General features: G+C 26.8%; 1 protein-coding gene across 3 annotated transcripts in view; it reads left to right on the forward strand.

The window, feature by feature from the left end:
* The window catches only part of Pde11 (Phosphodiesterase 11), a 275,071-nt gene that overhangs the window by 242,157 nt on the left and 8,274 nt on the right, over window positions 1–24,640 (forward strand). For 2 of the 3 annotated variants that reach the window (XM_087154280.1, XM_087154282.1), the window contains exons 6-20: window positions 2,306–2,464; window positions 5,557–5,646; window positions 8,206–8,343; window positions 8,469–8,536; window positions 8,827–8,890; window positions 8,984–9,031; window positions 10,613–10,756; window positions 11,527–11,670; window positions 13,250–13,396; window positions 14,433–14,540; window positions 16,486–16,595; window positions 17,684–17,771; window positions 19,676–19,776; window positions 20,446–20,523; window positions 22,607–22,670. In XM_087154280.1, coding sequence (XP_087010406.1) covers window positions 2,306–2,464; window positions 5,557–5,646; window positions 8,206–8,343; window positions 8,469–8,536; window positions 8,827–8,890; window positions 8,984–9,031; window positions 10,613–10,756; window positions 11,527–11,670; window positions 13,250–13,396; window positions 14,433–14,540; window positions 16,486–16,595; window positions 17,684–17,771; window positions 19,676–19,776; window positions 20,446–20,523; window positions 22,607–22,670 — 1,551 coding nt within the window. The remainder of the gene's footprint in view (window positions 1–2,305; window positions 2,465–5,556; window positions 5,647–8,205; window positions 8,344–8,468; window positions 8,537–8,826; window positions 8,891–8,983; window positions 9,032–10,612; window positions 10,757–11,526; window positions 11,671–13,249; window positions 13,397–14,432; window positions 14,541–16,485; window positions 16,596–17,683; window positions 17,772–19,675; window positions 19,777–20,445; window positions 20,524–22,606; window positions 22,671–24,640) is intronic. The other variant, XM_087154281.1, reaches the window with a different exon arrangement.

A 24,640-nucleotide genomic window follows, 5' to 3' on the forward strand; every position in this document is an offset into this window, starting at 1 on the left:
CCAAACGATCCGATCATTATAGTTTGTTCTATTACTATAGTATAACTTAATATTACATATATCCTACCAATTTCCGTTAAATTAAAATTTTTCTGTGATGCTTAATTAAAACTCTAAAAATGTCAATTTGATAAATCAGGAAGCATGAAATTATGAAAAAATAAACTAGCACTAATTTATGCGTAACTCTCATGAAAAAAAAAGCTTTATTTTATTAATTTAAAAAAATTAACATTTATTTTATAATTACATGATTCACTATTTAGATGAGTAATTTGAAATTTTCTATATGGCATATACTATTAGTAAGTCCTTCTAAGGGATCTGTGTGGTTTTGATTTCATTGAAAAAGCATCAACTTTAATTTTCAGTTTCTAAAATTTAACTAAGATTTAGTAATTTTTATTGTTGTTTAACCAAAGCACAGACATTATTTGAAGTAAAACGTTATTGTAAAACATGGCAAAGAGCTGTAAGAATTTATTTTTCTTTAGAGTTAAAATTTGAAGGGAATATATATATATATATATATATATATATATATATATATATATATATATATATATATATATATATATATATATATATATATATATATATATATATATATATATATATATATATATATATATATTATGACATTTGCGCGCGCGATAAAGGCAAAAAAAAAAATATTGTCAATGACTTGAAATAATTTTTAATAAGCAGGCAAACATGCTCTTTTTAAAACCGTGATAGTTCTTAGAAATTGATGAATGAAAAGTATTTTTTGAATTGAAAGAAAAAAAACTTCTTTTTTTAAATTATAATTTCTTTCTTTTTTTATTATTTTGATCAACAACAAAAAAATAAAATAAATATATTTACCAATATTCAAGTGCTGGTATGAATTTAAGCAACATGCTGTACTCAAGCCAATTACATCAAAGTTTTTACTTAATTGATTTTTATTAGAACCTGTGGAATCTCGTGTCCCTGTTGAAAAAATTTGAACTGCGAAAAGCAGATTTAAAGGCAAAACTTAGAACTAATAATTTAAAACAAAATTTGGAAAATGGGAGTGATTTTCTGTTTTTTTTTTTTCAGTGAGTGGGGTTCCAGTACTTTTTTTTTTTTTTTTTTTAGTATTATCATATATTTGGTGTCGTATTGCTCAGAATGAAACAGGTTATAATTTTTTTAATCGAAACTTTTGTTTGGAAATACCCTCTATAGCCCTTAAAGTTTCTAACTATATTTCATTCCAAGCCTTCTTTAATGCAAGTTGCAATCTTGTTGAACTTTATTTGCAAATCAACTTATTTGACACTGTTCGAATAACCTAATTTACTTCTCCAAAATAAAGCTTGTTCCATAATTGTGCTATTTGATCAAAAGTTTCTGAATTCCCCCAGCTGAAAGATTTAAAAGTTTAAGAACTCTTTACCCTTTGCGCAAGCACCGAAATGCTGTTATTTGACCTTTCTCAAGATCGGGCAGTTGAGTTCAACTAAAATTGACTTCAAAATTGAATTGTATTTAATTTAGATATCAAAATAAATGCCTGATATGTATATTGTTTCAACGGAGATTTGTCCAAAGAAATTTAAATACAACAGTTACAGTCCAGTGAGTCTTTTTTAGGATAATATCATAATAAATTATTCGCAAATTAAGTCTTTAATGTTATTAAGTTAAATGTTAAATTTATATATTTCAGTCGAGAAGTACATTTTTGTGTTGGTTGCTTAAATAACTATTTGAAATAAGCAGAATTTAAATAAAACAAGCCTGTATGCTTTTTAAATGTAATATTATATGCTTTTAGTGAGTAGCCAATCTAAATTACTTTTAACGTTGATAAATTCTTATTTGTTATTCTTGCGAAAATAAAGAAAATAGTACACATATAAACTACATTTGAACAAAAATTTATTCTTTAATTCGGAGTTTTAATTTTCAAGAGGCTTTTCTGCTGTACTTCACTGGTTTATAGTGCTCTATAGTGACCAAAATTTATGCTGACCAAAACCAAAAAAATTAAGTTTTAGCGAATCATTAACAATTTCATTGAGAGCAAGTGAAGGAATAAAACAATCAAAAACCAGTCTGTTTGTGGGATGAAGAAATGCTCACTTCGTTTGATAAGTACAATCTATCATCGTTGTCTTAAAATAAACTGTTTTATTATTATTATTATTTTAATCCACTCTTCCATCACATTGATCTCCATTATAATTAACCTTAACTCACTTTTTTTAATCATTGAAATATTAAAGGTGTACATTGCAGAACACCTTATATAATTGTTCTTCATCATTTCTAGGATTCCAGATTCAGTCGACAAGTAGACCAGAAAACGGGATACAAGACACACAATATGCTTTCCATGCCTATTTTAGACGTGGATGGAGAAGTTAAAGGAGTGGCTCAAATAATAAACAAATGTGGAGGAGATGAACCTTTTAATGACGTAGACGAGAAGGTATGTTTTTAGTGGTACACATTTTATGCATGAAAAGCTGACAAAGTTCAATATCATTTAGTTGCTAAGCAAAAATTACTATAAAAGTACTCGAAAACGAGGGGTCAAATGCTCTGAAATTTGGATATATAGTGATTTCAATTGTGTTACAACCCTGAATGCATTTTTCCTTTTTCAAATAATGCTGTTATTATAGTTCATTTACTCACACTAGAGCTAATGGCGACGGTCTGGGAAACATCTTTGAGGATGATTCGAAGAATGCCATAACAATTCCATATTCGGTTAGAAAGCTCCTGAAGGTTTTAGACACATATGGCTTACTTCAGCATTGTGATATCAAATATGGATGGTGTTTTCAATAGAAATGTAAACAATAACAATCTCGAGCTCGGGACCTACTCTAGTTCCGGTTAAAAAGTTTGCAGCTGCTATTATGTTATTCTGATTGCTACATGTTATACAGACAGGCGATGTTTTCAAACGGATAATTTTTTTTTCTATAAAAGAAATAAACTAGATAATTTCTGAGCTCAAATCTGCCGTATTTCATAAGATATTAATGTTATTATGTAATTCTGGGGAGTTTGGAGTGAAAATTTGTTTTAGTTATTTTGTTATTTATTATTAAAAAAGGTGACATGGTTGCTAGATTTTGAATAACTCGCTTTTTTGGCAGTCTTGATTTGGCCTCTTTCCATTTTTCTATTACTGTTTGTTCGTGTTGCAAGCTGTGCACCATCTTACGTTAGTGTTAGCACTTTTAGTATTGTAAACAGTATTGTTAGCATTGTAAACATAAGTAATCAAATGCATTGTTTGCAAGAATCTCAAAACACAATGATGCCGAATGGCTTTAAAATACAACTGAAACAGTAACCCGGAAATTTAGGCAGTCCCGAGCTTGCAGCGCTCCCTAGTGTAGAAAACACCCTCCATAGGGTCATACCAAAGACTATATAATGTGAGAGGAAGCATATTGTTGTTAATTTACGTCGCACTAGAGCTGCACAATGGGCTATAGGCGACGGTCTGGGAAGCATCCCTGAGGATGATCCGAAGACATGCCATTACAATTTTAATCCTCTGCAGAGGGGATGGCACCCCCGCTTCAGTAGCCCGATGACCTGCGCGCGAAATCGAGCACTTTACGGTAGCACAGTTTAACGAGGGCCAATACCACACACCCTTGGTCCCTACGCAGACTGATCCAAGTGGTCACCCACCCGCACACTGACCGTAACCAGTGATGCTTGACTTCGGTGATCTGCTGGGAACCGTGTCTTGACGATCAGTCCACTGCGGGACTGAGGATTGTTGTTGTTGTTGTTAATTTGCGCCGCACTAGAGCTTCACAATGAGCTATTGGCGACGGTCTGGGAAACATCCCGGAGGATGATCCGAAGACATGCCATCACAAATTTTGATCCTTTGCTGAGGGGATGGCACCCCCGCTTCGGTAGCCCGACTACCTGAGCGATAACACGCGGGACTGAGGAAGAATATATAATCCACTAAAATATTCTTCGGTCATACTGCATGTTTTTCACACACTTGCGATCGTTGCATAGCGAAAATGAGAGCCAAATTGGTATAATAAATTTCCCGCGGAAAACTTACTATCGGGTTTTCCAATTAGGAGTGCATGAACCACCTGCAGTGAGAATGTCCTCGTTGCAATATAAATATTTTTCTTTTTTTTTAAAAAAATATTTAGTTTACGGTCCTTTAAACGCGCAGAAATACGAAGTCAAAAGCGTTACTAATCCACCATCAACAACCGACCTCAACAACACCGAATATCAACAATACCGATAAAAAATTTTTATTTCTATAAATATTTTTTCGTTGTATAAACATATGATTGAAAGTTTCATTATTTTTAAGAAACAATTAATGGGAAACCATGAAGGAAATTTATAAATCAACTGTTCTTTTTAGGTATTGTCTTATTCTATCATTAATGTTTTCAGTTTTTAAATAATTTAGATATAAATATTTATTTACATAATTTTATCCTTCTGAATTCGTAATGATGAAGTTAATTTAAGAAAATCCCGGAAAGAAATAATTAAGTGCTTTATATTTACATTACTTACGCATTACTTTTAAAAACAAAAACATATTTGCAAAAAAAAAAATAATTATTTTTTTCCTCATTAAATCTGCTGTTTTAAACTTGAATTTGCATGAAGCATCGCAAACTATTATTAACTCATTGTATTTGTGTGTTTTTAAATTGTGATGGATGCTTAAAAACACTTGTCCTTTTATTTATTTATTTTTTTTGGTCCTATGGTATTTGTATATTGAAAATGTCTTGATTTTTCAATAAGATAATAATTCAAGATTAGGGTCTAGATTTCTGTATTTCCATGGCTTCCCTAAAAGTTAAGTACCAAAAATTCTACTTTTTTACCATAGTATGTCTTTAAAACCAAACCAATTTTTTTTTTTTTTTATGTGTTCAATAAATATTATATGTAATAAAAATTATAGTAGTTATTTAACTGCAATACCTTAGGTGATACTGACTGGTTTGGTAATTAGAACAAGGCTTACTTTTACTTGGAGGTGGCTGCCAATTTGTGTTCTTCAAGTATATCCACAGTTAGATTTTGTTTTCTTTCTAATAATAGCAAACTATTTTGATGCTAGTACTATACAAATATCTTCCAAATTATTGTAATTTTATCATTGAATTAGATATATGACTCCATGTGTAATCATCCCCCCCCCCTTCATTTTATTGAATACTGTCATAGATTTTCATTGAATTCACTGGTGTGGAACATTTTTAAAATTTTTTTCAATTGCATAAATTTAATTTTTGAAAATATTTTTCCAAAAAAATTAAAACAGACACATAAAAATATTTTTCAAATGTTAGAAATCAGAGCTTCTATAAATATTTTCTAGTTTTTCATTTCTATCAATATTTCATAGGGTTATGATACCCTATGAAAATGTCGAAGTCTTTTGTTACATTTTTTATTTTTAACTGTACTGCTTGTACTATATTTATTTCTCTTCTTTATGTTCCTTTTAATGTATGTCATTCTTATAATATTTTAATAATTATAATATTTTAGGTTTTTTCTCGTTATTTACAATTTTGTGGCATTGGACTCAGAAATGCTGAGCTGTATGAAAGATCAGAACTGGAAAACAAAAGGAATCAAGTGAGTAAGTTTATTTCTCCTTTTTTAAAGATTTCTGTTCAAAGTAAAATCATCTAAATTTTCATATTAAATTTCTGTTGTTTCATTTTAAATTTTTAATATTCAAGCACGCACAATTTTGTTTATATTTTATAAAACTTAGGCAAGTTAATTTTATTTCTACCATTTTTTCCCTATATTTTAAATTTGTTGCAAATAACAGTTTTAAAAGATTTTTTTCTCCTGGAAAGTACCTTAAATTATTTAATTTTACTTTTTATATCTAAATCACTTTTTGAGTGCTTAAAGTTTATCTTTTCTCAGCAATTACGAAATTATCTAGCTTTAATCATTTTCAGGATAACTATTCAAGTACATGTAAGTAGATTTATGTAATTCATAGTTTCTAAAATAACTAAAAAAAGTTTATTCTGTAGATTAAATTCTATTTATCTAAATAATTTAGGAGCTTTTTAATATAATGTAAAAAAAATAGTTTTAAACAGAACTAATTGTTTATTACTAGTATTTAAAATTTTAATAACTTACTGTTTGTGGAAACTTTTTTTGCTTTAATTCTGACTTTTAATGTGTTTAGATAACTTAATATCTATAGATGCGGAATGATATGTTTTGGATCAAGTATAAAAGTTAATATTTTACATAAAATTAATATTTGATTCTATAATCAATCTTCAATCCATCTACATGCTGCTTCCAGACCTGTAAATTCTGCTTTTTGATATAAACCCAATTTGAAGACTATAATTGATAAAACGATCAGATTCGGAAACTTTATACTTCCAGGGGTCTGTCCTGGGCAAACTTACTACCGTTTAGCGGTACCTTCACAAATTCAACTTAAGAAAAAACTGTAGTTTCACATAATACTTATAAAAGCAAGCTCTAAGATTCTCACCCCCTCCCCTGCTTCTTAAAATTTTGTTGTTCTACCCCCTTAAAAATGATAAACCCCTGGTTAATTACGCATTTCGATTTGCAATGGAACTTTTCCCTGTGGATTGCTATTATGACATAAGAGAAGAATTCGCTTCCCAGGTGGTTTGTAAGAGCGCTTTTCATCCCCATGCCGGGATCCCGAAACGCCATGGGAAAAAAGGAGCGTCAGCTACTCCATTCCTTAATTGAAGTGGAAGAAAAAGCGCCAGTACCATGCAAACCTCGGCATATGTTTGGTAAGTTAGTGCGGTGTGGTAAGCCTAACCCATCGCTTACACTATATTAAAGCAAGCTTTTTTTTTTTAAAAAAAAATTATATTATAAGGCTGTTTCTCTGTAAAGTTTACAGGAAGTCGAAATTCGAACAATACAAATTTTAATTGGATACAATTTTAAACTCAAAATTTTACAATAGCAAAATTGTTTTTGAACATATGGGGAAAATATATATAGAAATTTACCAGTCATAAATGATTTTTATTTGTAGTGACAATTTTTGAAAATATTTTCTTATTTTACCATATTTTTGTGTTGAATTTTTAATGTAACTTTTAATTTTCACAAATTATGTCTGAATTTTCACAAAATAGCTACCTCTTAAAAAAAACCTAGACAGACCACTGACTTCATAGATTCCTTAAATATTTTTAAAATAATTACTAAATTTCTATCATTAAATTTTTTCAAAATAATGAATAGTCCTTTGATTAATATATTCACAATTCTTAATGAAATTTAGTTATAAAGTCTCAAGGTTCTGCCAAGAGAAGATCAATTAGGGTTCCATAGCCAAAAATAAAATTAGGAACCTCTGATCTAGACAGTGCTTGAGCTCTTCCAACTTCCACGTTAAATTAGCAGGAGAGAGCACTTAGAGCCATAACAGATTTAACTTACACTTTGCCTCATTTATGCATCAGTTCAGGATCAAACTCAGAATCCTCGACTCTTGACCAGCATTGTGTGTGTGGGGGGGGGATACTCTAACTGACTGTGCAATAACATAACACTATCAATATTCACATTGTCATTTTCATATACATCCAAAATATTTGTTAACTATCTCTTATTAATACTGGCAAATGTTGCCATTTTGTATATACAGTACAGAACCCGTTATCCGGAAATCAGAAAACTGGAAAACCAAAAAACCGGAAAGAAATTCGATAAATTTTCCCGCCATTTAAAAAAAATTTTTTTTTTTCCTCATTAGATTTTAGGATTTTTCTTTCTCTTTGGAAAGATGTTTACCTTACTATCATTTTGGAAATAATCATTAGTGAATTACTTCATTTTTTCTTCGTTTTAAGATTATTTCCAAATATTATTTTTTTTAGTTGGGTTTAACAATTAAAAAAAACGGCTTTTGTAAGCGATTCAGAAAACCGGAAAAATCAGTTATCCGGAATAGCGATGGTCCTGATCGTTCCGGATAATCGGTTCCCTACTGTATATTGTTGGTGACTGAAAATTTTTATTAACATCAACTTTCATTTACTATCCTGAATTTCAAAATCATATATCATCATATCCTGTTATTTATAAAAAATCTTTAGCTAATTGATTTATCTATAAATTTTTCTGTAATTTTATCTATAAGTTTTACATATGACTTTTCAGGTATTGCTGGATCTGGCTAGAATGGTTTTTGAAGAACAGAGTACTATTGAACACATAGTGTATCGAATAATGACTCATACTCAATCATTGCTGCAATGTGAACGTTGTCAAGTACTTCTTGTTGATGAAACTACTAAGGTATTGTCTACTAAATTGTTTTGGTTTTTTTTTACTTGTTGAATAGTTTTAAAATTTAATTCATTTATAAAAGTAACAATGTCGCATTTTTAAATTTGAAATGTTAAGTATGGTTTATTTTTCAGACATTTTCAAGAGTGTTTGACTTAGATATAAATGACATGACATCCGAAAATGCTGAGTCTAGAACTAGGTAATATTTTACTTGAAAAGCTATTTTAAGCTTTTAATTTGTCTTTCTTTTAACCAATTATATTATTTGAAATTAGAAAGCTGTCTTTATTTAATTAACAACAATCATGAAAATAAAGTGTTTGTGTGTCCCATGTCTTTTAATTTGCATTGTTTATGAATATTGAGGTGTGAGGTAAATGATAGGAAATTTTAATGTTTTACACTTGATGTTCGGAATAATTTATTTAAACTCTATAAATTTTGAGAATCCATTCTTTATTTTCTAATATTTTCTTTTCTTTTTTTTAGCCCATTTGAAGGTCGTTTTCCTATAAATGTAGGAATCACAGGTTATGTTGCTACAACTGGAGAGGTAAATATTTCATATTTTTCAGTTATTATTGTTCACTTTTTGACTTGTAATTTTAAATTTAAACTTATTCACTAGATTTTTCTTTTTGTATAGACTCTCAATATTTCCAATGTTCATAAAGATGAAAGGTTTGATCCTGCTGTAAGTTGAACTCTTTTTAAATTCCATAAAATGTTATTGAAATATGTAGGAAAAAAAATAAGTAAACTGATAATATCCACCTTAAATATTTTTTTTAAATTTATTAAATCTAAAGAAAACTATATTATTTTAATAATTTTTTCAATTTGATTCTTTCATTTAATTATCTTTCTTTAATTTAATTTTCTTCTTCTTTTTAATTTAATTCAATTTTCTGTTGTAAGTATCTTTGTTTGTTGGATATTCTTTGTTTTTAATTTCTCATAAGGTAAATAGTTATTATTTACGATAATAACTATTTAGTTTAAAATATTGACGTAACTTTATATATTTTTCCAAATATAGTAATAAAATAACTAGGATGGTATGTTACATGAAGTCTGGTATTATAAAAAATTTCCAAGACACCATCAAAAGGCTAATTATTTCAAAATTGTGTATTTATAACAAGTTAAAAATTACTACGTTTTTGTTGTTATGACATAAAAAAAAACAGGAAATAAATTTTTCTGCTGTTAAAGTGTATGCAAAAGGGTTTAAATGGATTTTTTTTTATTTATTTCTGGTGTTAATACAGATAAGCAAAATATTAGCATAGCTTCTTTCTTATAATTTTAATCCCTTATTTTTCTAGAGCAATATCAGGGTGACTATGAACTAAATTATCTTCTTTGTAACAAAAGAAAAATTCTTCCTCTATTTTAAAAAATTTTGCTATTTAAAAGAAAGTGCTTTTTGTTGATCACATATGTATCATGCCTCCTTATTCCCCTTCTTGACAACTCACTATTAAAATCTAAGTTTACTGTTATCAATGAAGGCTAAAGATATTGCACTTCATTTCATTTTCTTCTCGCAAAAACTTGTTCAAGCATTTTTGTCATAGACATTTTTGCCTTTCGTAAAGTAATGTAAATAGAGCTTAGTAACTTAGTCTGCAACCTGTAGGAAAAGGTAGTTTATTTTAGATATGTATTTTAAATCGAAATAAACGGGGAAAAAAGAGTAAATATGTTTATTTTATTTTTATTACTGCTATTTTGAAATTAAATATGTGTACTTGCTTATGACGACATTTTCATCTGACATTATGAATTGTCATTTTAATGGACTTCTATCATAATAAAAAAAAAGTTATGCTTTTTCTCAAATTTCATTTTCACTTTTATCAAAATTTTGTAATTTAAGGCTTTATTTTTAACTTTTCATGCATTAAATTGTTTATCATGTTTTAAATTTAATGTTTAATGTTTTAAATTTCATATTTTAAATTGTTTGTTAAATGTTATTGTTTTAATTGTTATTAAATTATTTTTTTATATTCATTATGTTTGATAATAATTTCATTTTAAAGTCCATCTGTACATAGATTCTTATCAGTAAATTTGATTGACGTTTTTTTAATCAGAATCTGAAACGATAGAAACTTGAGTAATAATAAAAAAAAGTAATTTCATAGCATTTTACCTAATATATAAATTATGTGTAACTCTGATAATTAGGAATTCATTTAGATAATATAAGCATTTATTTTTCTTTTGTTATTCCTTCTAATTATAAATATTAATAACTTTTTTTAAGGTTGATGATGATTGTAGTTTTTTCCACCATTCCATCTTGTGTATGCCGATTCGAAATGCTTCTTCAAAAATTATTGGTGTGAGTCAGTTGATTAACAAAATTAGTGGAGAACCTTTCAACAAAAATGATGAACATATTTTTGAGGTACATAAAATTACTTTTGTTGTTACAACTTTCTTTAAGAAAAAGAGTATCAGTTTATTTATGATTTATCCTTACCATAATATGAATTACTTAATCGTGACTTTAACAGTAATATTCTATACTCAGAATGATTGATTTCTAAACATGTAAGGTAAGGTTTGTCAAATGTCTTCTATTCTACCACTGGTGCTTTTTGGGTGTATCAATAAAAACTATTTTTTTTTTTAAATTTAAGGTTGACAGAAATTTTCGCTAGGGTTACATGTGTGTAAAATTTTAAAAAAAAATTTAATGTGACCTTAACAATAATATTTTACAATCAGAAAGACTGATTTCAAAACATGCAAGATTTTGCCAAATGTCTTCAAGTCTGACATATCTTCCAGACGTGTTATAATTGAAAGCAAGTTGATTAAATAGCAAGACTTGTTGACTAAAACATGTCTAACACTGCTGCTTTAAAGAGTGCACCAATAAAAACTTTTATTTTTTTAATTTTAAAATTGACAAAAGTTTTCACTGGTCACATGCACACCAAATGTTTTAAGCAAATTGAAAAATATTTAAGTCATGAATATAAATTTTATTTATTTCAATGCTGTTCTATAATCCTGTTGATTTAACGATTGTTTTTGCCCAGTACAAATGTCTAATTGGCTTTTAAAAAAAATTAAATTAACTGTAACAATAGTATTATATAGTTAAACAACTAAACTGTATTATTTGATTATAAATATACTGAAATAATTTATACTTTATGATCCAATTAGGCATTTGCTATTTTCTGTGGAATGGGATTGCAAAATACACAGATGTATGAGAAAGCAATTAAAGCAATGGCAAAAACAAAAGTGACTCTTGAAGTTTTATCTTACCATGCTACTGCTCCACTTGATGAAGCTAAACAACTAAGTGTAAGAATAAACCTATTTTTTAAGAAAAGAAAACTTTTTTTTTTAGTATTTGTTGAAATGTAAGAAGTTTTTTTCTAATAGATTATTATTTAAAAAATTTGTTAAGTAATAACCAAGGGGAAATATTTTACTATTAAATTTCATTTTTATAATATATATTTTTAATTTTTTTTAGCTTGAGAAAATAGTATATTTAATATGATACTCAAATAATGTTTAATTTTACGATCACATTTTTATCCAGTTAAATTTTCAAGTCTGTAAAAACCCATCTTATATTTGTTAACTAATTCTGCATGTTAGAAGCGAAAGTCATAATCTCCATTTGTTTCTAAAATATGGTTGATACCATTTCCATGTTGTAGATTTTTCACTCTTTTGTTATGAAACATGATGCCCCTTTATAATAAGTTTTAAAGTTAGGTAGTACTAGTTTGAAAAAACATGTCCTACTTCCTCTTGAGGTAAAAGATAATAAAATCTGCTCTCTTTGATACTTACATTTTTGTGACATAGTGTCTTTTAACTCTAGCTTACAGAATAAATTTTAATGTTTTTATTTTAATATTCAATTGTATTAAATGTTTGTTACCAAGACAGTGATATTTGTTTTACTTTATACTTTTTACTTTTGTTAATGAGTCAAGCCTTATTTTTCAAAAATAAATAAAAGCAAACAGTGGGAAAAAATTAATAACGGTGAATAAAAGTGAATAGTTAAATTAGTTATTTGTTATTTTATCCTTATCTCATATCCTATTGTTTTATTTTTTTCCATGATTGTAAAACTTATTGCACTAAAAAATTGGTTAATGATTCAATAGTTAATATGATTCAAAATTCAATATGGAATGTTAATTTGATTTTTTTAAATAGTTAAATTATATAACGATTAAGTGTTTTCAAAACTGAATAAACTCTATAGCTTGTTCTTAAATGATTGAATAGTTTCAAATATCAAATTTTTAAGATGTTTCAAAACTGATTAGGTATAAAAAAAATGTATATATTATTTTTAAATAGTTAAATTATATAACGATTAAGTGTTTTCAAAACTGAATAAACTCTATAGCTTGTTCTTAAATGATTGAATAGTTTCAAATATCAAATTTTTAAGATGTTTCAAAACTGATTAGGTATAAAAAAAATGTATATATTATTTTTAAATAGTTAAATCTTTTAAAATTGTAAATTACTTTAATAATTAAGTTCTTTCAAAACTGAATAAGGTTGGTATAAAAACTAAACAGTTGGAACTTAAGGGATTAAATTATTACTAACAGTTAAATAATTGAGGTGTTTCAAAACTGTATTAGGGTAAAATCCTATATTGTAGAATTGTGTATAAGAGAAGTTTCATAGACTTGTTCTTAAATAATTAGGTTCTGAATAGTCTTTTATTTCTTTGGTTACATGCTGTCAAACTTTACTGCAGTTTTCCTGAGAATAAGCAAAAATTTTTCTTAAAAATTAATTTCAAAATGAAAATTAATTTTAAATTCATTTATATTTTGAAATCAGTCACTGCATTTATTACTTGTGATGTAATGCAAATACATTTTTCTTTTTTCTTTTCTAGAAATCCCTAATTCCTTCAACTCATGTTTTCAAACTGCAAGATCTGAAGTTCAATGATTTCAGCTTAGATGATCCAGATATGCTGAAAGCTTGTCTCAGGATGTTTATGGATTTGGATTTGATTGAAAGATTTCACATAAAATATGACGTAATGTTTATCTTAAATTTTTTTAAAACTAAACCATCCTAGATCAAAATTATTTTACTCCGTTATTATTTATATTTTACAGTCACTTGTTATAAATATATTGAAAGGGGTTTTCAGATTTGTTAAGGTATTTCTCCTCGGGGGAATGCAGGAGAAAAATAATAGTCTTGTAATTTTTGTTGTTCTTTATTTTATCCTTTTGTGAAAAGCTATTTATTATATTTGAGAGTAAAGTAAAAGCATTTTTAGATGAAAATGTATACTAAGTAATTAATAAAAAATTGCCGAACTATAAATTAAATTAAAACAAAAGCTAAGTTTATGAAAAAGAAAATTGCCTGGGATTACATATTCAGTTATAATGAATATTTATGTAAATTCATTCTTTCCTTAAAATTTTTTTATTTCCTTCTAGAATTAATTTATAGACGTTATATTTGACTCTCGAAGTGGTATTTAATCCTTCACACAGGGGAAAAAGTTTGCCATTGCCTTGTTATTGAATAATGTAGGAAAACCTTTTTTTAAATTTTTTTTTGATGCAGCAAGTAACTTGATTAAAGTTATGGTAAAAGCAGGACTAATGCTTTGTGGGTTAAATATATGTCTCATCTAAACTTTATGCAAATTTGTTTAATTATTTGTTTTTATTATAAATCATAGTGAAAGTATTTGATATAGTGTAAAATTCTGCTGCAAACCCAAACGTTTCTTTTGAAATCGTCATAGAGATGCTGCAGACGATAATGTTTCAGTATGTGGTGATTGGAAATAATCATACTTATTCAAAGAGGTTTAGGCATTTCTAGATTTATTAAGAAATGAAGATAACAAGTAGACTTAACTATTATTTACTAAACAAATAACTAATAATAACTTAAACTACTTGGAGATCAGGGATCAATTTTCTTCTCAGCCACACACTTTTGATTTATCAAATTTATTTAATTTAATTTAATGTTTTTAGGAGTTTTTCAAATTCAAATGTTTAAAATTCATGGTTGAAATATACTGATATTATTTTATTTTAAACTAGGTCTTATGTAGGTGGCTCTTAAGTGTGAGGAAGAACTATAGACAAGTTACTTACCATAACTGGAGACACGCATTTAATGTCAGTCAGATGATGTTTGCTGTTTTAACTGTAAGTGCCAAAAACAATTTTTTAAAAGCAAGTGCATTAAGTGCAGTGTGCAGAAGTTTTAATCCTAAAAGTTTCAGCCTTAAATATGCTTACTAAGTAGTACAGACGCTATTTGAAATTAACAAATTGGTCCCAAAAATGATCTTTCTTTGAATAAACAGCTGACTTATTGTACTGCTCTTCTAAATAAAATCAGCAGCAATCTAGAAAATATTGTCCTAATAGTTTAATGAGTAGAGAGGTTTGGGCCCCTTAATGTTAATATTTTTGTGTATTTCGCCATCTCAACTGAAAGTTTTCATTTTTTAAGAACCATTCAACCTATTCTCTTCAAATTATTATCTTCTTAATTATCTCTTATAATTGTCATATAATAATATGTAAATTGAAATAGTATAAAAATTTTTTTTACATAACAATTCAAACATTTCTCGATGGTTAGGAAATTAAATTATCAGAAATAATAAATAGTTATAAAATTTTTTTTTTTTGCTAGAATTATTTTTAAACAATTTGTATGGCTAATTTTTAGTTCACTTATAGTTTCACAATAGTATGCATAAAATTTATAATTCTTTTAAGGAGTGCAAAAAATTAAGTTAAGCTACCTAAACTTACAACCACTACTCTGCTTGAAGTATTGAGACCTTATTTTCCATATTTTGCTTACCTTTTATATTTTGTGGGTTTAAAATCCAAATCCATCAGAAAAAAAAGGGTGCGTTTATTTAAATATTGTTAAGTTTTTGTATCTGATTTTGTAACTAAAAATATTGTCATCGCAAAATAATTACCATATCTAAAATAAACTCCTGAAACTATTAAGATCTTGGAATGTGAAAATCTGGTCACAAATCAAAATTTTATTGGGTCTTCCTTTTTTTTTATATATATTTATTTTGTGTATGGATTTTAATGAACACACATCTTTGTAATGCAAATAATTTGTACACATTGAAATGAATGTGCATATAGCCTGTTTTCTGGTGCAATATATTTTCAATTAAAAAGAACCGCATATCTATATCCACCCACATTTTCGCATACATTGTCTTAAAAAAAAAAAAAAAAAAAAGAATTATTTTTTAACTAACTTAAAAACTTAGCTAAATCAATTTGAGTTTTGAGTTTTTAAATTAGAAGATATTTTATAAACAATTAATTTACTAATCTCGATTTTTCTATCGTTTGAATGATTTCCTGTGTTTATTTATTTATTTTGTCAAACATAGGCTCAAAAGCATTCAAATGTGTTTAATTAATATTGTGAAAAGTAATTGTAATAATTTTCATAAAAAAAAAAGGAAACAAAAAAGATTTTTGTCTTATCTAAAATACTTAACTTTTAACTAAACGGAGTCAAATTAGCAAATTGTTTTCAGTTCCAATTCCTGCAACAAAAAAAATTTGACTTGAGATTCCTCAGCCCTGAAACAAATTCAACATATTAGAGAACAAACAACTTTGTCTTGCTAAATCAGAACTGTACTTTTAAAATTAAAAAAAAATGCTATCTAGTTTTTTATGAGAGCTATTTTAATTTTCCAGTTTTGGAAGATATGCAGAAAAACATGAAGAATGGTAATAATACAACTTAACTTTATTTCTTTTTGAGTAAAATAGAAAAATGATTTTAACTACTAAAATATATTAAAAACAGTAAATCTAGCTGCACCCTAATCTATTTCTTTTTAATGTTTATTAGTTGTGTTAGTAAAAGATATATCACTGCCTTCCGCAGTAAATTAATCATGGAGCAATTTCATTGCACTTATTGCATTAATTGTTTGTCCTCATTTATCAGGTTATCTATGACCCTTGTTATTATTATGCGTTGTCTGTAGCTATAAACATATCCAAAACTAAAAACATATAACTTTAAAGGTAACAAAGATTTAACAGGATGAAAGTATAAAAAGTTGATTATGCTTATTTTAAATTTCAGATTACTAAACTGTGGCATGTGTTTGGAGAAGTTGAAACTCTGGCTCTTTTAATAGCATGCTTATGTCATGATTTAGATCACAGAGGGACAAATAACTCTTTTCAAATCAAGTATGTGTTCACAATTTAAATGAAATCATAGATTTCAAAAAATGTCTTTCCTTTCCCTAATAATTTATTTATGTCAATCGTTATATTTTCCTAATTTTATCCTTTTTCTTCTTACTTTTAAATTAAAGAAAGAATATTTTAACGCCAACCAATTATTTGAATTGTTTTCATGCATTAGGAGGATGCTATACCATAGCAGAAACCCTTCATGGCAAATTCTCTTTCACTTCCATTCGTAATTTAAAAACTTACATTTTAAACAAAGTGATTTCAAACGTACTAAGAGTAAGCTATGAAGTTTCTAACTCTGAAAAAGATTATTCTAAATATCGAAATATAAGCAAATTATGAGTGGATTACTTAGAATTATATTTTGGGAAAGTTCCCAAATTATTTGTTTGCATTGTGATATTTTTTAAAAAAACTATTTTTTCAACATTTGAAGTTTCATGGCTTATTATAGGTATGTCTGAACTCTCTTTTCTCTAAACTTTAAATTTTAATGCAACAATTTAAATAAAATTTGCAATGAAAGTTTCTCCCATGATATAGCGACCTCTTAACTAGGACTATATAATATTACTGTGCAAATTTCAGTTTTTTAAGTAGTTAATAAATAAATATATTTTATTGTTTACAAAATGTTCCTTTATGTATGCGTGTGAAAATTTATTATGTAATGTAATTAAATATAATATATGGTACATTAAAATTTTATTTTAAAGAAACATTCTCAGAAAAACTTATAAAAATTTTTTTAAGCATAAATTTCATTTATTTTTGTGATTAGAAAAAGTTTCTAGTTGTAAAATCATTGCTAGTTATCCTTCAACTTAACGCCCAGTAAACTGAATCATATTATTCTTTTAAATGATAAAAAATATATATATAATGTTAGCTCTTTTTTTGTTAAAATCGAGCCAATTCCTTTATATACTTGCTTTTAAAGACCTCAATATTTATTTAGCACTTAAAAATACTCTTTTTTTTTTAAAGGAAAGAATTTTACTTTATGTTAAATTTCTAAATAACTAAAAGTATCCAAGCATTTGTATCATTTAAAATATTGTGTTTATTTCATGTTATAGATCATGTTCACCACTTGCACAGCTATATTCTACCTCAACTATGGAGCACCATCATTTTGACCAATGTATTATGATTTTGAACAGTGAGGTAAAGAGTTCCCTTTAACATGATATTAATTTATTTGAGAGATGCACTGTGCACAATAAAGCATAAAATTATAAGAAAAAAGAAATAACAGTAATTAGTTAAACTTTTTTTTCTTTCTGCTTTTATCTTCTTTAAACAATAATGAAAGGCATATGATTTATGGTTTATAAAATGCATAAAGCATGAACAAAACAAAACAAAAAGATAAAATTAAAACAAAAAGAATAAGTTCATAAAGTTTAATTAGATATTTTCATTTAAAATTTAATTTAAGGGCATAACTACAACAGGAATTTACTTTGTTTTTTACAAAATTCAATGGGGTGATAAGCATTGTGCTGAAATATAATATTTCAGGAAAGTATGTATAAAGAACAAAAAAAAAAGTACAAAGCAATTGTTTGAGTGCCATCATCAATGCTTGTTTATTGTACCAATTCTCTTGTTGGTACTTCATTATAGTTAGAGAGCTCTGCCCTGTACTTGCTTCACTTACTATTCCATTTTCTATCAAATCATTTTTATTTATTGATGTTTTAAAACAGATTGTTACATCAAAATTAAAAGTTCGAAATTTTTTTATTGTATCAATACATATTTAGGTCCGCAGATTAAATTCCTGATTGGATTGGAATAAAATTTAAACTTAATCATTTTGCTCCTTTACCACTGCAACTTTCCACAAATTTGTATTTTAATTTTCCAATTTTAATTTTATATAAAACTCCTTAAATGTTTTTCACCTAAGAAGTTATTATTATAAGAAATTATTTAAAATACTCCTTAAATGTTTTTCTACTAAGAAATTAATTATTATTAAGGATAATGCAAAACATTAATCCTTAATATTTATTTGCATTTTCAAATAGTTATTTTATATTCATTATTGTAATTGTATATGTTCACTGAAAATATATATATGCAAAATATATTAGAAAAAAGTAAAGGTAATTTATTTACTGTTTAATAATTATTAAAACATCACTATACATTTATTGTAATAAAATCTATAATAGTAGAAAATTTTATTATGAAATAATGATAAATAATATTAATAGTTAATACATTCATTAATTTTATTAAAATTATGATTGCTGTCCAATGATATTCAGATCTTTGTTTTTTAACTTTATCCTGTTTAATGAAAATTCATGAAGCTGTAAGTCGACAATTGTCATTTTATGCTGTATACCTAAAAGGCTGTCTTCTTGCTAGTGAATTTTCTACATTGTTACCTTAATACTTTCAAAATTAGTATTTTTCTTCAGGTTGTTTTCTAATATCAAAGTATAAACAAATTCAATCTTCATATTTACTGCCTAAAATATAATAAAAATGAATCTCAAATGTTGTACACCATGCAAAATGTTGGAATACAATTATTTAGTTGCCAAATCTGACATGCACTGTTTCCATATAAGTCCTCATTCAAAATGCCATATTTTTGAGTCTACATTTTTTACACACAAAATAAGGATTTAATATAATATTGTATTATGAATTATTAATGTGAGAAAAGGAAATGTGTCCTTAACATTTAAGGACTAATGTTAATGAAGGACTAGTCTTTTGTCTAATCGAATTTCTTTGCTATCTTAGGAGTGGTCCTTTAGGTGTTAAAATCTTTTTATAAAGAACAAAAATTTTTACAAAATTTATTATTTAAAGCATGTTTATGATTTTTCTTCTTTGCAAGAAGAAGAGAAGTATCCAAAATAATAAAAATTAGAGGTTGTTATAATTTAATATTTTGTACATATGAGAGCTAAAAGAGCTTATGATATGAGCTCTTTGTTCTGCATATTTTCTCTGCAATGTGTGGCATAAAAAATTTAATCTTATTAATGCATGTAAATGAAAATAATTTTACGTATTTGTAATTTAAACATTTTTATTTTGTTCAGGGAAATCAAATTCTTAGTCATTTATCACCTGATGAATATTCATACATTGTTCATGTGCTTGAAGACGCAATTTTAGCCACAGATCTAGCTGTTTATTTCAGGTATTCAATTATCTATTAATTATTTTTGCACTCTTAAATTTTCTTTTTTTTCTGTTCAATCAGCTTTATTGTGTTACACATTTAATGATTCTCTTTTTTTTTTTTTAATTAGTGAGAATTTAGCTTTGTAAAAAACTTTCTTTTCTAAAACTATTTCTGTCAATTACTCTATAAAATTATATTTCCAGTTGAAAAAGTTCTAAATAAGTTTCTTTTTCCTATTATACTGGGCTTGGAAAGAATTTTGATATATTATATAGATTGTAAGAAAATCTACTAAGCAATCTTTTTCTTTGTATCAGGCTGTTTAAAAATGAATTGAACTGAAATTTTTTTGTTTGATTTTTTTTGATTTCTAGAAAAAAAAAGATCAAAACGAAATTAAAAATTCATTGGAGGAAATAAGTGTAAAAACTTTTAAAAATATTGTCTGGCAGACTAGTGACAGATTACATCAATGGCAAAATGCATTATTTTTTTAGAGGTTTTTTTTATGACTTTAATTTATGCCACTGTGACAAGATTTATTGTGGCACTTTTATAACATTTATTAAAACTTCTGAGTGTTGATTAAATGACTTCGTACTTTTTGTAGTGTAAAGTATAATTTTAGTTTCAAAATCAATGCTGAAGTCAGTTTTACTGATCGAATTTTTATATATATTTCAGGCGGCGTGGAATATTTTTTAAGTTGGTAGAAACTGGTAACTATACCTGGAAAAGGGAAGACAACCGTGAATTACTTAGGTAAGAAAGTTTTTAAAATAATATTTTTTTGATTCATAAATATTTTTATGTACAGTACACAGAAAAATAAATGGACCACCCTAAATGACCTTTGATCTAATGATCGGAACTTCAAATTTATGGACTTGATCTTACTCGATCCTCAAATATAAAGTTAAGAAATTCGAAAAACGTTCTTTCTCGAAATACCTTTTTTCTTAGGATCTTGATTTGTGACCCCCCAAATATAGTGGGTAGCCACCATCTGGGAAATATGGTAACAATTATTAAGTCGGGAAACGATCCAAAGTTTGAACACCTTAATTTTACTTTTGACGCATTTTACCATATCTCGAGAACGTTTTAAGTGAGTTGAAAAATTTTCGCGCATAATCATTAAATTAGTTTATCTAAAGATAATTCCCTGCAAAAAATAACTTTTAGTAAATATTTATTATTTGTAGCATTTTATTTAATAATAGTTAGGAAAATTTGAATTGTAAGTTATACTGATTTTTTACATCATTTTAAAGAATGTAATATTACATGGCAAAATACGAGATTTAAGCGAAATTTAGCTCCTGAGAAACCTAATTTTAAAAATATGACTTTTTCAAAATTCAATTTCTCAAGAACTATTGAACCAATGTTGCTCAAATTGTGTATTTTGCCAATTAAAATTGCATTCTTTAAAATTATGTGATAAATTGTAGCTCTTACTATTAAAAATTTACTAAAAGTAAAAAAAAGAGTAGAACTATCTTTGGAAAAATAAATTTTGTAATTGTGTGCAAGAAATTTTCACTTCGCTTTAAAAAATTCGAGATATGGCGAAATACAAAAATTATATTAACGTTAAGGGGTCCAAACTTTGGACCGCTCTCTTAGCCATACTATTATTTTCCACTTTTCTATTTTTTACGTACTAAACACTTCATGTAGATAAGAATTAAAAAATAAAGTTATATGACTATTTAAGCAAAGCCCTTAAGCCCAAAATTCCTCACCTTTAAGAGCCACTAGCTTATTTATTTATTTTTAAATTTTATGTATACAAAATTCAAAAAAAAAATAATAATAAGTTGTTCATTTTTTCAATGAAATTAATAAAGAAATCAATAATGAGGAGAAAAAAAACTGGGATTCTAAGTTATTCATTTTCGAGCGGCACCACATAAGCAAAGTATTAAATGGCCACTTTAAATTGTGTTGTCTAGAGCCCCAAAAAGTTAATTGGTTCTGACCAAGTGCACACCTTTTAGACAAACACTGTTGTACTGTCCGAAATTCATATAGATATATTTTTGGTGTCACTTTAACTTTTCAAATGTTGACTTCAAAATTTTTTTTACTATTTTTTTTCTGCTCAAAAAACCTGTTCCCTGGCAGGAAACAGGTTTGGTAATAATCACACGAAATATTTGAAAAAATTTGTCCATATAGGGTTCAAATAATTCATTTCATTTCGCCTATTTGTAAATCTTTAAATCACTTGTTAAGACCTTAATTTTCATTTCAGTCAAGTATTGAACATGAAGCTTTTTAATAGCATTTTCTTGCAAATTATTTAATTTAGAATGGTGTCCAGTGGCTGAATTTTTTCAAGCTTTTGCGACAAACCTCCTTAGCAGTACTATCCTTCTGCAAGATATTTTTAATTGTAGCTAGTATGCATTACTAGTTTAAAGTGTGTGTCACTGTGTTTACAAAAAAGGAATTAATTATAGAATAAAAATGAATTTAATTTTTTAATTATAAAATAGGTAATTTTTTTGATAAACTTTCTGAATTATTGCTCTAGGGACTTCAAAAATTTAAAATTTTCTATTTCGTAATTGAATTTTTAATTTTACTAATCGTGTAAATTCAGCCACTGGGCACCATTCTAAAATGAAACAATTTGCAATAAATGCTATTAAAAAGCTTAATCTTTCATACTTGATTGAATCTTTTTATAAAAATGAAAATCTCTTTTTGTTTCAATAATTATGACAAAGTTTAACTTTTTTCACTCTTACTCTTATAAAATTTAGTTTTTTATCCTGATATTTGTTTTGATGAAGATCAGAGTAATGTCTTTATGTGTACATTTATTTCATTTTAGAGCAATGTTAATGACTGCTTGTGATATTGCTGCCATCACAAAACCGTGGGACATACAAAGAGTTGTAAGTAGCTACATCTTTCAATTAGCAGAATGTGTGGATAGTTTAATGCTTTAAAAGTGTTAAGAAATGATGAAATAACTTAATAGTGAATGTGAAAAGCTAAATACAGTAGGGATCCGATTATCCGGAACGATTGGGACCATCACTATTCCGGATAACTGATTTTTCCGGTTTTCTGAATCGCTACAAAAAGCCGTTTCTTTTATTGTTAAACCAAACTAAAAAAAATAATAATATTTGGAAAGAATCTTAAAAAGAGGAAAAAACGATGAAGGAATACACTAATGATTATTTCCAAAATGATGGTAAGGTAAACATCTTTTAAAAAAGAAAGAAAAGTCCTAAAATCTTATGAGGATAAAAAACATTTTTTTAAAAAATTGGCGGAAAAATTTATAGAATTTCGTTCCGGTTTTCTGATTTCCGGATAACGAGTTCTGTACTGTATACAGTATCTATTAATGTTATGTAGCTATTACAGAAAATATTTTGATGTGTTGTTATAATATGATGTGCTGATATAAAGTGTATCAAAACCTTAATTTATATTGTTTATTTCTTGTGTGACTACCAGTTTTAGCTAATAAAAATACTAAACTTATCCTTTTATTGTAATCACTAGGTTTATTAAGCAATGTACATTGTGCTAAAACAAGAAAGGACTATTCTGAATAACTTTTTATCTAATGATCGAATTTTTACGCTCCAGGACTCACTTTTAATGACTGAACGGGGTTACCTCAAATATGCTAATTAATAAGTGCATACAATATTTAAACTTACGAAATCTGAAACAAAAACTTACTTTCTCGGAATTAATCTACTTTTTTTGTTGTTGATGGATTTCAATTTCTGACCCTCTAAATATAGCTTAGCTGCAATCTGGGAAATAAAGTCCCAATCGTTTTGTTAGAGAGCGCTTGCAAGTTTAGACCCCTTTATTGTTAATTTTACTTTTTGCGCAGTTTGTTATAGCTCAAAAACTTTTTTAGTGAATTGAAAAATTATTACACATAATTATAAAATTCGTTTATTCAAACATAATTCCTTGCAAAAAAGAGCATTTAGTAAATATTTTTTATTATTTTATTTAAGAACGGTGGTATAAAACTTTTTGCATCATTTTAAAGAATGTAGTTTTATATGGCAAAATACAAAATTTGAACAAAATCGGTCAAATAGTTCCTGAGAAATTGAATTTCAAAAAACTCAGACACTTAAAATTCTATTTCTCAGGAACTGTTTGACCGATTAAACTTCAATTTTGTATTTTGCCTTATAAAAGTTTCTTTCTTTAAAATGATGCAAAAACTGTACTTTACAATTTAAAGTTTTTTTGACCATTCTTAAATAATTACTAAAGGTTTAGTAAATAATAAATATTTATTAAAAGTTATTTTATGCATGGAATTATTTTTGGATAAAGGAATTTTATAATTGTGTTGTAATATTTTGTTAATTCACTTAAAAAGCTCTCGAGATATAGCAAAATATTCAAAAAGTAAAATTAACATTAAGGGGTCCAAAACTTTGGAGCACTGCTGACCAAACTATTGGGACCATATTTCCCGAGTTGCATCCCCCGCCCTATATTTAAGAGGTCAGAAATGTTTTTTCAGAGAAAGTGCGTTTTTGTATCTGATTTCGTAACTTAAAATATCGTCTGCACTTATTAATTTGCATATTTGAGGTCACCCCTTCGAGCCATTAGAATTAAGTCCTAAAACATGAAAATTTAATCATTAGATCGAAAGATACTCAGGGTGATCCATTTGTTTGCTTTTTGCTCACTGTACTTTAATTAGTACTTCTATGAACCTTATAATCAACAAAAAGGTATTTTGTAATCTGATTAAATATTTTTTACATTACTGAAAGCTGTAAAAATTAAATAAAAAAAATATTTCAAACCTTTTTGCTATATTAATTCTAGATTTGAAGGTCTAAAATCAAGAAAAAAATGTTTTAGG

This window comes from Parasteatoda tepidariorum, chromosome 10 (assembly GCF_982258835.1).
Source record: "Parasteatoda tepidariorum strain Cologne lab strain chromosome 10, Ptep-v5.0, whole genome shotgun sequence".
In the NCBI taxonomy this organism is placed as follows: Eukaryota; Metazoa; Arthropoda; class Arachnida; order Araneae; family Theridiidae; genus Parasteatoda; species Parasteatoda tepidariorum.